This window comes from Haplochromis burtoni, unplaced genomic scaffold, assembly GCF_018398535.1.
Source record: "Haplochromis burtoni strain Fernald_Lab_line unplaced genomic scaffold, NCSU_Asbu1 Contig_577, whole genome shotgun sequence".
NCBI lineage: Eukaryota > Metazoa > Chordata > Actinopteri > Cichliformes > Cichlidae > Haplochromis > Haplochromis burtoni.
This window is the reverse complement of record NW_024582938.1, coordinates 257,929-270,580: the sequence shown is the minus strand read 5'-3', so window position 1 is coordinate 270,580 and position 12,652 is coordinate 257,929. Positions and strand designations below refer to the sequence as shown.

Sequence of the window (12,652 nt, the reverse complement as noted above, 5' to 3'; positions counted from 1 at the left end):
TGCGCAGAAGGAAATTGGGTTAAGGCTGCTGACCTTTGCAAGCGCCATCTTACCCTTTCGACCATACATACCTGTACATGACACAAACATCACACGGGGTAGACAGGTCAGAGAGGTATAACTATGGAAAATGCACCACATGAGGAAAGACGAGGAGAAAAAAGAGCTCCGCCCAGACTGAGCTGGGAAAAACCACCTCAGCACGTGGCTAAACACTGAGAAGACAATATGATCATTGGAATCCCTGCTTTTCTCTAACATTTCACTTAAGATGTGCATATGGGGGAATGGACAAGGGTCACACTAAAGATTTGGCGTAGAATCAAACAAACATTTGGTCCAAAAGAAATTTTAATTGTATCAAGCCTTTCCAACCTGCAGGGTTTTTGACCTATTATGGAAGACCCTGGCTTCAGAGCATGGTCAAATAACGGGCTTCATAAACTTTGTCATGTTGTGAGGAATGGTCACCTGAGTTCAACAGCTGAGAGGTCAGTTTCTACAGAACCCCTCTGATGACATGGTCCAAAAAATAAATAAATTGTGGCCACAAAATACTATTTCGTGGGCACGAAATGCTAATTTGTGGGCACGAAACACTTGACCGATAACCGTGATCCTTCCCAGGCCCTTGCAGTTGGTTGACAATAAAATCTATCCCAGCGTCCAGGTCGTACTTACGTCTGTAAAGCAACTGGGCTTGCAGTATCCTGTTTTAACGTCTCTCCGTAATAATGGTTCCTTGCATTGCAGGCTTTTCAAAATGTATTTGTAGCTCATTCCCAGCCCAAAATAAAAGTCAATCATACCGTCTCTGCCCACGGTGTGTAGGTTTAGCCTACTCTCATGCTTATGTCTCTACGCAGCTGTCCAGGATTGTATCAATATGATGTGCGCACGTTATCTATTTTGTTGCCACAAATGCAGAATTCGTTGCCACGTTTTCCCAATTCGTGCCCACAAATGAGCATTTCGTGTGCACGAAGTAGTATTTTGTGGGCACAATTGATTTATTTTTTGGACCATGTCATCAGAGGGGCTCCGGAAGTTTCAGCTTCCTTCTTCTGACTTTTTTTTTAGATTTTTGCAGCTAAGAAGTTTTTTGACAAAATATAAAGAATGGAAGCAAGTTTGGAGCCCTCACCCATCGAGGAAATATCTCTAAAAATATTTCACAGTAATTCCTCCCCAAAATTGATTAGTAATTTCTATCATGCATTTATGAGTTTTAATACAAGTGCAACTTTGGATATTAAGGCCAGGCGGGAAGCTGAGCTTGGCACTCAAATCTCAGAGGAGACTTGGGAAGAAGAGTTCAGTGAGGCCCATCTGGTGACTAATTCTGGGCTGTGGAGAGAATTTAAAGGGAAGGTGGTCATGAGATATTTTAGACCCCCCAGAGATCGTTGCTAAAATGAACCAACTCCTGACACTTGTTGGCGAAATTGTGGTACTCACTTAGGAACCCATTCACACATATTCTGGTCATGTCCATTAGCTCCGTTTGGAAGGACATATTTACAGCTCTCAATACTTTCCCAACAACAACAAAAGACCAACAGTTAGCCATGTTAGGGGTACTACCAAATGGTTTTACAGGAAACAATAAAGAGTATCTCTTGAGAATCTTGCTTACAGCAGCACTAAAGTGTATCATCATTAAATGGTTAAATCTTGATTGATAAAATAAGAGAGATTTATCAGATGGAGGGAATAACACATGCTCTGCAGATGCAGAGAGGATTGTTTAGTGATGACCCATACATGCTTATTGTTTCAATAATCCAGCAGAGGTTCACTCTGTTCATTTATTGCTACTAAGATTGCCACGTCTTATTAATATTATGTGAAGTTTTTTTAAATTTAACTTCTACATTGCTGCCCTGTTCCTGTATCTGTTCAACTTGTGAACATTGACAAGTATAAGTTGCAAGGTTGTAAATTATAATAGAAAATGGGTTTTAAAAAAAGCTGAATGACAGCAGGAGCTCTGTTCCAGCACGCTTTGGCTGAGCAGCCAAGCCGTAGACTGATATTAGTGTGTGGTTAAACATGTGCTCACCTGTACAGCCTGATCTTGCTCCCTGCTAGTGGACTGGAGCAAGACGGTCAGATCATGCAGCTGCTGCTCTCTCTCCATCAGCTCAGCTTTAGCCTGACACATGAAAACTGTGTTACATTCATAAAACATCCTGGGCTTTGAAACCAGCAGCTCTCCTCTGTCAGTGTGCTGAAACTGAAACAGGTCACTGTTGAGGGGGGGTGGGGGCCACCTGAGCCTGCTGCCATTACCAGCAGGTTTGCTGTGTCTCCCAGCACATCAGCATGGAGGAGATTCAGGAGATGGACAGTTACTCTAGGAGAGCTGAAGGGCTGTAGCAGGTCCTGAACCCCTCAGCAGGTCTGCTTCTGCACAGGAATGGGATGACTGGCACTAGCCATAGAATACCAGTATTGGCAGATCCACCCTGTGTTTTTCACAGATGAAAGAAGCTTCACCCTGACCACAGGTCACACGTGAAAGAAGCTGTGGAGAGCGTTATGTTGCCTGCAACATTGTTACAGACACCATCACGTTATGGGGAAGGACTTTCATGTAGGGATTGGTAAGGACATCCTGATTACATCTTGGGATGAAATCCTTGTACCAGTGTCAGACCCTACACTGGTGCAGTGGGTCCTGATGTAAATTCAGTAGGACACCTCTGGGACATTATGTCGCGGCCCCAGGAGACACTCCCAGGTTGCACCTCTGACTGTTCAGGAGCTCCATGATGCCCTGGGCCAGATCTGTTATCTCATCAGGAGCATGCCCCGATGTTGTCAGGCAACGTGAGGACCATACAAACTCCTCAGTATCATCTCTAACTGCTACAAAGAAATATCATCCACACAGACTAGCCTGCTGCATCCGAATCTCTCTGTAATCATGTCCATCATTCAGTCCTTTCATTCCTAACACTACCATCAGTCTGTATGAGCATAGATCTGATGCGTTCTCATTTCTCGTTTTTTAAATGACACCTGCTGACATGAACACGCGTGTAACAGAAAACACGTGAAAAAAAGTCTCTTTTTTTCTGTCCTGCAGTGAACTGTCCAGCTTCCATCACTGCAGGTATTTCAGTTAGGATTAGTGCTAAAGTGCACACAGAGTCTATTGAATGGGTTGGGTTATGTGTGAGCCACTGACCTGGTCTCTGGCCTCGATCAGGTCTTGTATTAGCTGCTCATTTGCAAGGTAGTAGTCCGCCTTTACATCTTCAAAGCGTCGCTGCCATTCCAGCTCCATCTGCACGCTGTTCTTCTCCAAGACTTTCTCTCTGTTGAGGCCAGCTCTCAGATGCTGTTTGTACCTGACAGGAAATTATAAATACAAAGAGATGATGCCCATACTCCCTGTTTATTACTCCATTCAATGCATCAGGAAGGACCTCCATGGCACTCCCGACTTCGTATTTCTTCTTTCCCCCTCTCACCTTTCAGTCTGTTTCCTGCTCCGCTCCAGCTCAGTCCTTAGTGTGGTTTCTCTCTCCTGCAGGCTGATGATTTGTGTGTCTTTCAGGACCATTTCACTGGACACCTGCCTGACATACTCGTCCCACTGAGTCCACATTTGTGGCTGCTCTGTGTGAAGCCTTTGAAAATGCAGACAGAATAAGACTAGTACTTAAAATATGGGCTATTATATTTTATATGTGATATTGCTGTGTGTTGGACTGAGCCTTATGGCACATGGCGAGAAAAGGTGGCTGAGGAGGAGGACGTAAAATGAAATGCTGCTGTGAGAGAGACAGGAAGCTAATCCAGACACGCCCACGCCTCTCACGTGAGGGTCACTGTGATTAAGGCTCATGTGAGAATTTTAGCAGCTATGGTATCAGTTTCAAAATCCTAGGTCACTTCCTCGTTGAGTATTCATAATTCAATTCAATTCAATTCAGTTTAGTTTTATTTATACAGCACCAAATCACAACAGCAGTCACCTCAAGGCGCTTTATGTTGCACAGTAGATCGTACAATAATAGATACAGAGAAAAACCCAACAATCATATGACCCCCTATGAGCAAGCACTTTGGCGACAGTGGGAAGGAAAAACTCCCTTTTAACAGGAAGAAACCTCCGGCAGAACCAGGCTCAGGGAGGGGCGGGGCCATCTGCTGCTGATGGTTGGGGTGAGAGAAGGAAGACAGGATAAAGACATGCTGTGGAAGAGAGACAGAGGTTAATAACAGATATGATTCAATGCAGAGAGGTCTGTTAACACATAGTGAGTGAGAAAGGTGACTGGAAAGGAAAAACTCAATGCATCATGGGAATCCCCCGGCAGCCTATGTCTATTGCAGCATAACTAAGGGAGGATTCCAGGGTCACCTGGTCCAGCCCTAACTATATGCTTTAGCAAAAAGGAAAGTTTGAAGCCTAATCTTGAAAGTAGAGATAGTGTCTGTCTCCTGAATCCAAACTGGAAGCTGGTTCCACAGAAGAGGGGCCTGAAAACTGAAGGCTTGCCTCCCATTCTTTTTAAATATCTAGAACAATAGAATAGAATAGATCCTTTATTGTCATTGTACAGAGTACAACGAAATTGGAGTGCCACTCCCTTGGTGCAAGTTTCAATAATAAATATAAATGTAAAATATAAAAAGTACAAAAAAACAATCGTAAGTACTCAAACAATAGTAAGTACAATATATACAGGATAGCAGCATTAATATAATGACAGTATGAATAGCAGCATAATATAATGACAGTGACGGTATGGAATAGGTTCAATTGTTTTTGTGCTTATTTACTACGGTGATAGCTCTGGGAAAGAAGCTATCCCTGAATCTGTTTGTCCTGGTTTTATGTGACCTGTACCGTCGGCCTGACGGTAATAGTTCAAACAGTTGGTTGCTGGGGTGAGAGTGGTCCTTGATGATATTGCCAGCTCTGCTGAGGTACCGAGAGTTTGCAGTGACCTCCAGGCTGGGCAGAGAGCAGCCAGTGATCTTCTGGGCTGTGTTGATGACCCTCTGCAGTACTTTCCTGTCCGCAGCTGAGCACCCTGCATACCATGTTGTTATGCCGTACGTTAGGATGCTCTCTATGGTGGCTCTGTAAAATGTCACCAGCAGCCTCTCCTCCAGGTTGTTCCTCCTGAGCACTCTCAGAAAGTGGAGACGCTGCTGGGCCTTTTTAACCACCGCCGTAGTATTTGCAGTCCAGGAGAGGTCATCAGATATCTGCACGCCCAGAAACCTCATGGAGAAACCATGAGGTTTCCATGAGGCCTGCAGAGCGAGAGCGAAGTGCTCTAATAGGGTGATATGGTACTACAAGGTCATTAAGATAAGATGGGGCCTGATTATTTAAGACCTTGTATGTGAGGAGCAGGATTTTGAATTCTGGATTTAACAGGAAGCCAAAACAGGAGAAATATGCTCTCTCTTTCTAGTCCCTGTCAGGACTCTTGCTGCAGCATTTTGGATTAGCTGAAGGCTTTTCAGTGAGTTTTTAGGACTTCCTGATAATAATGAATTACAGTCGTCCAGCCTGGAAGTAATAAATGCATGAACTAGTTTTTCAGCGTCACTCTGAGACAGGATATTTCTAACTTTAGAGATGTTGCACAAATGGAAGAACGCAGTCTTACATATTTGTTTAATATGTGCGTTGAAGGACATGTCCTGGTCAAAAATGACTCCAAGGTTCCTCACAGCGTTACTGGAGGCCAAGGTAATGATGAGCTCTGAAACCTGACTGAAACTCTTCAAATAAACCATTCCTCTGCAGATGATCTGTTAGCTGTTTGACAACTACTCTTTCAAGGAAGTTTGATATGAAAGGAAGGTTGGAGATTGGCCTATAATTAGCTAAGACTGCTGGGTCTAGAGATGCTTTTTGACTATAGCCAGCTTGAAGGCCTGTGGTACATAGCTGATTATTAGAGATAGGTTGATCATATTTAAGATCGAAGAATTAATTAATGGCAGGACTTCTTTGAGCAGTTTTGTAGGAATGGGGTCTAAAAGACACGTTGATGGTTTGGAGGAAGTAATTATTGAAGTTAACTCAGAAAGATCAATTGGATCATAATAACTTTATTACTTCATTAAACTCAATAGGTGCTGTTTACTCGTTTTACTGAGGCTACTGCTGGTTAGGGTTAACAAACACAGCTGACAAAAACACTGTTACTCCAAAGGCTACGGTGACTCACTGTTATTTCAAATTGAGGTTCTACAGAAGAGTTTGGCTCTGACTTACTTCTTATTGTGGTAGTCTCACTCCACCTGTAATTTGTTCTCCATCTGTTTCAGCTCATCTCCACGATCTTTTATTCTGCAACACACACACACACACACACACACACACACACACACACACACACACACACACACACACACACACACACACACACTTTTACATAGCTTTAAATAACATCACTCAAGTAAAGACAACTCCTCGCAGTTGCACTGAAATAAAACTTGTTAATGTAAAGCAACATGTAGAGCTCCTCAGTCATCCTCACAGCCTGTGGACCACTAGACCCTTCAATCAACAGCTTAAACATACTGTGAAACATATTTTTGCAAATGACATATTTCCTGATATCGTTCTAGAGCCCTGTCCTGGTTTCATTTGGGGATTGCATGTTATCTAAACAGGGACAATAGAGGTGCATGGAATCTAGTTTGCAGAGCTTGTTGCATTGAAAATTAAACAATGACATTTAAATATTTAGCAAAACCAATTTGTCTTTCCAGATCCAACGTCTTAGTGTCTATTGATAGCCCACAGACCTCTATTGTTTTCACTAGAGGCAGACGAATGTTTCAAAATGTGTGCAAATAAAGCCAAAGTGATCTGTGTGCACAGGTAACAGCACAGGCAGGTGAGGAAATCTATCTTTTGCAACCTGCCTCCATCCTGTCAGAGCTCACATGTCAAACTGGTGTCATTACGTAAAGTTTGATAGAAGCTTGAATGGTAGGCTCAGAGGACAGATAACCGCAGTGCTTTTAATATGCATGAAAACACACTGAAAATACAGCAGACTGTAACTTGTCCACTGAGCCTGGAGTGACACACTGTGGACAGACGAGTAACAAACAACGCTTCAAAAATGTTTGCTGGTTTTTAAAGGCCAATCAATTAGAACATTTTCACTATTTTCAATGAAAAATGCAAAGACAGCGTGAATTATAGGCTTTAAAGAGAAGTTCAAATCGAGTTCATCATGACAAAGAGAAACATGAAAAAGTGCTGATGAGCGTCCCACTCTGAACAGTACGACTGCTGAGTAACTGCAAACACACGGCTACACTGGTCTTACTTCATTATTTCCAACACCAACATTGTTCTGGTGTTACACGTTCACATGTTTTCACATTATCCTTCTCAGAACATGAAACAAATATTCTCACATTATTACAGATTTCTGTCAGACATGGAGCTGAAAGCTAGTCTAAGTTTAGGAGACAGACAGCCTCTACTTTAAAGATCAGCCTTCAATCGCTCTGATGAAGCCTGGAATTTGGCTGGGTCAGCTATCCTGCTATGGCCTCAGGCTGCAGGCCGACTGCCTCCATGCACTGAGCGTTTCCTCTTCACTCACCTGTTTTCACTCATGCATTTCTATAGTTCACCTCTCTGTCCTCTCCTTACTGACCCTGCATCTGTAGGAGGACACTTCCTGTTGAAAGGGACTTCTTTCCTCGCAGTTGTCAGCGGGCTCATAGAGGATCATGTGATCGTATTACAAAGAGCCTTGAGATGATTGTTATCATGAGGTGCAGTTTAAATACAATGAAAAAAATGTTTGTTTTAAAGCACAGCTTTCCACTCCACATGCTTCATGTCCCGCGTCTGCAGCATGCTACAGTGTGCTACAGCGTGCCCATAACCAGCTCATGTTCTATAAAACCTCGCCTGGTTTAATATCACAAGAGTGACCACAACATCTGTAAAGTACATAACAATAATCATAAATGCAGTCACAGTTCTATAGCTGCACGACTATAGTCAAGACAATTAATCATTATTAGGATTAAACATATCACTGCTTTCACATTCATGTGGTGCTGCCAGTGTACAAACCTTTGCAGTATATAAAGACACAGAGCGCCTCTAAGAAGAAAGATGACCACACACACACACACACACACACAGACACGCACCCTAATTGTAATGAAATCACTGTCCTCCTCTTTACACTGTGCCACATGCTTGTTAATTAAAACTTCTTTGCAGACAGGTAAGTTGTTTATTCACCTTGATTGACTCTCCAATAAATGAGAAGCTACAACAGGGATGTCCAAAGTCCAGCCCAGGGGCCAATCATGGCCCTAGGTCTGATTTTTTTATGGCCCGCCGCCACAAACAGAATTAATAAAGCGTAATTTCTCTGTCCACCTTATGTTGTCAGCACCATGAGATGCAATGCATGAAAGCTTTATACACACGTCAGTAAGTGTCGTTTAAAATGAGGCTGAGATACTGACGTTTCAGGTCCACACGATTTGATCTTTGTGTTACTCTGTGAATGAAAAGTCGTTTTATTCTGTTAAGGCTTGAATGAACCTGATCTCCATAATTCTTGTGTTATTGAAAATAAGGTGTGAAAAACACCTCTGAGCTGCACACAATCTGCAGCAAACAAATAAACCACCTTTAACTCAATTCATTAGACCTGCAGGACGGATGTGACTAAAACCTGAAGCAAATAACTCGACGTCAGTGAGAAGTGCTCACAGCGGGTCGTTTGGTGGACGGAGTTTCTCTCTGTAGGATCGTTACCTTGCAGCTTGATGTATCTTGAGGCTGCCGCTGTGATTTGGTGCTATAGAAATTGAATTGAACTGAATTTACATGCAGTGCAGGTTTTGTCACTTTGGAAAAATAACTACATGAGGGGATAACGGCTCCTCTGCCTGGTAAGTTGTCCTCGTTCCATCCAGGTCGTGGTTTTCTAAGGAGGTCAGGAAGAAAGGGACTGCACTTCACCTCTCAGCCCAACAGCTTCTTCACTTCTAGTCAGTCAGCTGATTACTTTCCGAGCTCATTAGACTCTAATGGATACGCTGCACCAGCTCACTGTTGTGGATGTCTGATTGAGTGCTGGGCAACAAGGATTAGTAACTTTTTTTTTTGTGGTGTGTTTTCAGACTACGTCCAAAAACAGATGATGTTGAGTCTCTTTGAGGATCAAGGTCCTTGTTATGTATCTATCTAACCTGGTTACTCATTCAGAGGATTCCAGGTAACTTCCAGCTCCATGGTGCAGCGAACAATCTCATTAACTCTGTGTATGAATCATTCAAACACAAAAAGTCTCAAACTGAAGGTATGAACCAGTGTTGTGTCGACACATAACAGCAGTAAATAAGTAAGCAAACAAAAACTGTATAGAGCCAAGAAGAAGAATGAAACTCACGGTCTTGGCCCTCAAAGCTGGACCATTGCAGCTGGGTCCTGATAACACTTACAAAAGAATCAATGTCAGATTGTACCTGTTCTACTGTGTTACAAGGAGCCTGTTGGAAACACACTGCATTTGTTCCCATTTCTTTCACTGACTACAAAAAACGTCAAAGAAACAGGAAACAGGGAGAAAACGCTGAAGTACGCCAAATTACACAGATTTTGATCCACCGTGAGACACGTGAAAGACGGGAACAGCTTCATTTTTCACAATGACAGTAATCAGTCACACATTGGTCTCCCCAATGCACCACGTGCCCCGCTACAGTACTGCACAGCTACAGTACAGTACTACACAGCTACAGTACTGCACAGCTACTTTACAGTACTGCACAGCTACAGTACTACACAGCTACAGTACTGCACAGCTACTTTACAGTACTGCACAGCTACAGTACTGCACAGCTACAGTACAGTACTACACAGCTACAGTACTACACAGCTACAGTACTACACAGCTGTACTGTTTCAAGTCCAATATTCTCCAGGACTCAGGTTGCTGTCCTGGGGTTTCAGCTAAAGAGGTCCAGCTCTGTGACTCTGACTGTTGTCTGTGCGCATGTGCTGAACAGCTGGGTGCTGTATGTCATATACAGATTTATAGCGGTATTATGGTGGACACCACTTTAATGATGACGTCAGTGGCTGTTTCCATCACAGTCGTGGTGCGCAGCCGCAGAGACAAAGTTACAAACGTATAACTTTTACACTCAGTGTGCTGTAGCCGGTGCATCACTCCTGCCGCGAGCGCAGAGACAGCCCGGTCCCTGAACCTGCTGTTACCGGATGAAAACAGGAAGTGCAAAGACGTAACGAGCACGCGCTCACACATCCGCCTATCGTTGGGTTACCTTAAACAGCTACGTGCACACCTGCAGGCCTGGTCTTCATGCAGTCACCATGTCACAGCTGGCGTGAACTTTTTGGCTTATTCCCCTGCGAGGTAAGCGGTTTCCATGGAAACCGTGCGTCGGCTAAATTGCTCCCCGGCTACAGCGATGACATGGTTCCTGTTTACTGCTGTGGGTTCAAGACTGTGTGCGATGTTGTGTTTGGTATGAGATGACAGATGGGCGATGAGGACAGTGGAGCACGGACTTCGTGTTCTTCTAGAAGTGACAGCTCGGAAGTCCCATTACATTAATACATATAACAGTCATGTCCCACCTGCAGTGATCAGTGCTCAGCATCACGGAGCGCCACCCTGACATAGTTCTGATGGAGCACGGTGTTGTGCCAAAAACTGATTTCCAATGTTTCTGTGTATTTTTTCTGTGCAATATCTTTACTTATGTTCGTAAACAGACTTCGGCGAACACGGTTTACAAAGGGGTTATATATAGAATTAAAAAATTATCTGTTTTTCAAGTATCTTTACAACTGTGTTATTGTACTTACATTATAACCAATCCGGTCCTTTATCCTCACTTAAAATATTTTTACTGAACTATTGTAATATTTGCTGCCGTTTCTGCTGTCCTGTTGGCCAGCTTACTCTTACAAAAGACATTTTTAATGGTAATGAGATTTTTTTAACTGCATAAATAAAGGTTACGTAAAAGTCATTGCCAAAAACTGATTGCGGCTTCTACCTTGTTACACGAATGTTGTTTGTGGCTCAAGATGACTTTCAGGGGTGTCAAACTCAAATACACACTGGGCCAAAATTCCAAACTGGGCTAACATTAATATTTATTGAAAAACAAATCTTCCTCTAGATATAAGAATGAATCTTTTCTTATGAACTCAAACACGTTTTGCTGAAAAACTGAATATGGAACAAACAAAGCTTAATACTAAGCAATATATATATTAGCTGTATAATACCAGTAGGCCAGCTCTGATAGTAATTTGGTATGGCTTCGCGGGCCAAATGTAATTAGGCTGCGGGCCAAATTTGGCCCACGGGCCAGAGTTTGACACCTATGCTTTATGTCATCCATAAGGGATGCATTTAACATATGTTTCACATATTATAGCCCAATAAGTTACTTATAGCAATTTAAATACGAGCAATCAGTTTTTGGCAAATACCGGAAATCAGTTTTTGGAAGACGATCACTTTTTGGCACAGCACCGGCGTCATCAAGAGGAGTCTTCTGAGCTTTGTTGTGCTGGTGCTGGTACAGATCCCTGACTTGGAGCGGAGTCCGGTTTCCTGCAGTGTGGATCTGAAAGCGGGGCGTGGTTTAGGCTTTCCGTGTGCGCGTCATGCTTCAATAAAAACGAACAACGGACGCGCGCTCACACGAGGAAGTCCAACCGCGAGACGCAGACAGCATCTCAGCAGGTACGTGATCGATGAGCGATATTTGTTTCATTTCACACTCTGCTGTGATTGTCGTCATCACTGGGTGCTACAGGTGGGGCGCGCAGCGACTGCTTCACAGTTTAATACAAGTTCAAATAGACTTTAAACTCTCAGAGTGATGGAGCTCAGGTGTATCTCAGGTCTGCGTGATGCACTGAAAGCTGAAGCTCTTATTGCTCCAGTCAGGCGCATGTGTGCCCAGCTGCATGCATCACACCAAGTTTAGTTTTTGGTCATTCAGTCTATTAAAGCGCATCAGCACAATGTAGAAAAGCATATATGGGACATGTAGCTACTGAGGATGTACTCTGTGAACACTGGCTCGTTCCCCTCGTGTGAAATTATGGGAAGCAGCACAAAAGTAGGCGATTAGACAGAAAGTGTCTGCTCGTGTCCTGAGTCGCTGAGACTTCAGCAGCTACATAGACGTGCAGCGTTTTCACCAGGTTGACTCGTCCGTATCTGACTGATTTCAAGATAATAATAATAATGCTGTTTGGAATAACCAACTTAGTAATAAATTTCTTGTATACATAGACACCATGTTGCTGTTGCACTGCCGGTTTCCACTATATTCGCCGCACATACAGCGACTGTATCACTGATACCGGTTTGTGCCAAAAACTGATTTCCAATGTTTCCGTGTGTTTTCTATGTGTAATATTTTTACTTATGTTCGGTGAGCAAGGTTTACAAAAGAGTTTTATATCAAATTTAAAGGTTCCATGTTTTTCAAGTATCTTTTTAACTTTGTGTGATTGTACCTACATTATAACCAATCCGGTCTTTCTGTCCACTTAAAATATGTTTGCAATATCTGCTATCCTGATTACTCTTAAAAAAGATATTTTTAGTGTCAATGATTTTTTTTT

At 43.0% G+C, this 12,652-nt stretch overlaps 2 protein-coding genes across 7 annotated transcripts in view; one reads left to right on the top strand and one right to left on the bottom strand.

Annotated features, from left to right (window-relative positions):
* ccdc57 (coiled-coil domain containing 57) overlaps window positions 1–11,056 on the bottom strand; it is a 22,789-nt gene extending 11,733 nt beyond the window's left edge. For 2 of the 5 annotated variants that reach the window (XM_005948442.2, XM_005948448.2), the window contains exons 1-5: window positions 10,321–10,426; window positions 6,254–6,328; window positions 3,480–3,638; window positions 3,194–3,356; window positions 2,063–2,155 (exon numbers count right to left, since the gene is read on the bottom strand). In XM_005948442.2, coding sequence (XP_005948504.1) covers window positions 2,063–2,155; window positions 3,194–3,356; window positions 3,480–3,616 — 393 coding nt within the window. In that variant the 5' untranslated portion in view covers window positions 3,617–3,638; window positions 6,254–6,328; window positions 10,321–10,426. Of the gene's footprint in view, window positions 1–2,062; window positions 2,156–3,193; window positions 3,357–3,479; window positions 3,639–6,253; window positions 6,329–10,320 lie in introns of all 5 variants that reach the window. The other 3 variants (XM_005948443.2, XM_005948447.2, XM_005948445.2) reach the window with 3 other exon arrangements.
* LOC102309000 (monocarboxylate transporter 4) overlaps window positions 10,304–12,652 on the top strand; it is a 21,985-nt gene continuing 19,636 nt past the window's right edge. The window contains exons 1-2 of one of the 2 annotated variants that reach the window (XM_005948449.2): window positions 10,304–10,412; window positions 11,599–11,759. The gene's annotated coding sequence lies outside the window, so the exon portion shown is untranslated. The remainder of the gene's footprint in view (window positions 10,413–11,598; window positions 11,760–12,652) is intronic. The other variant, XM_005948451.2, reaches the window with a different exon arrangement.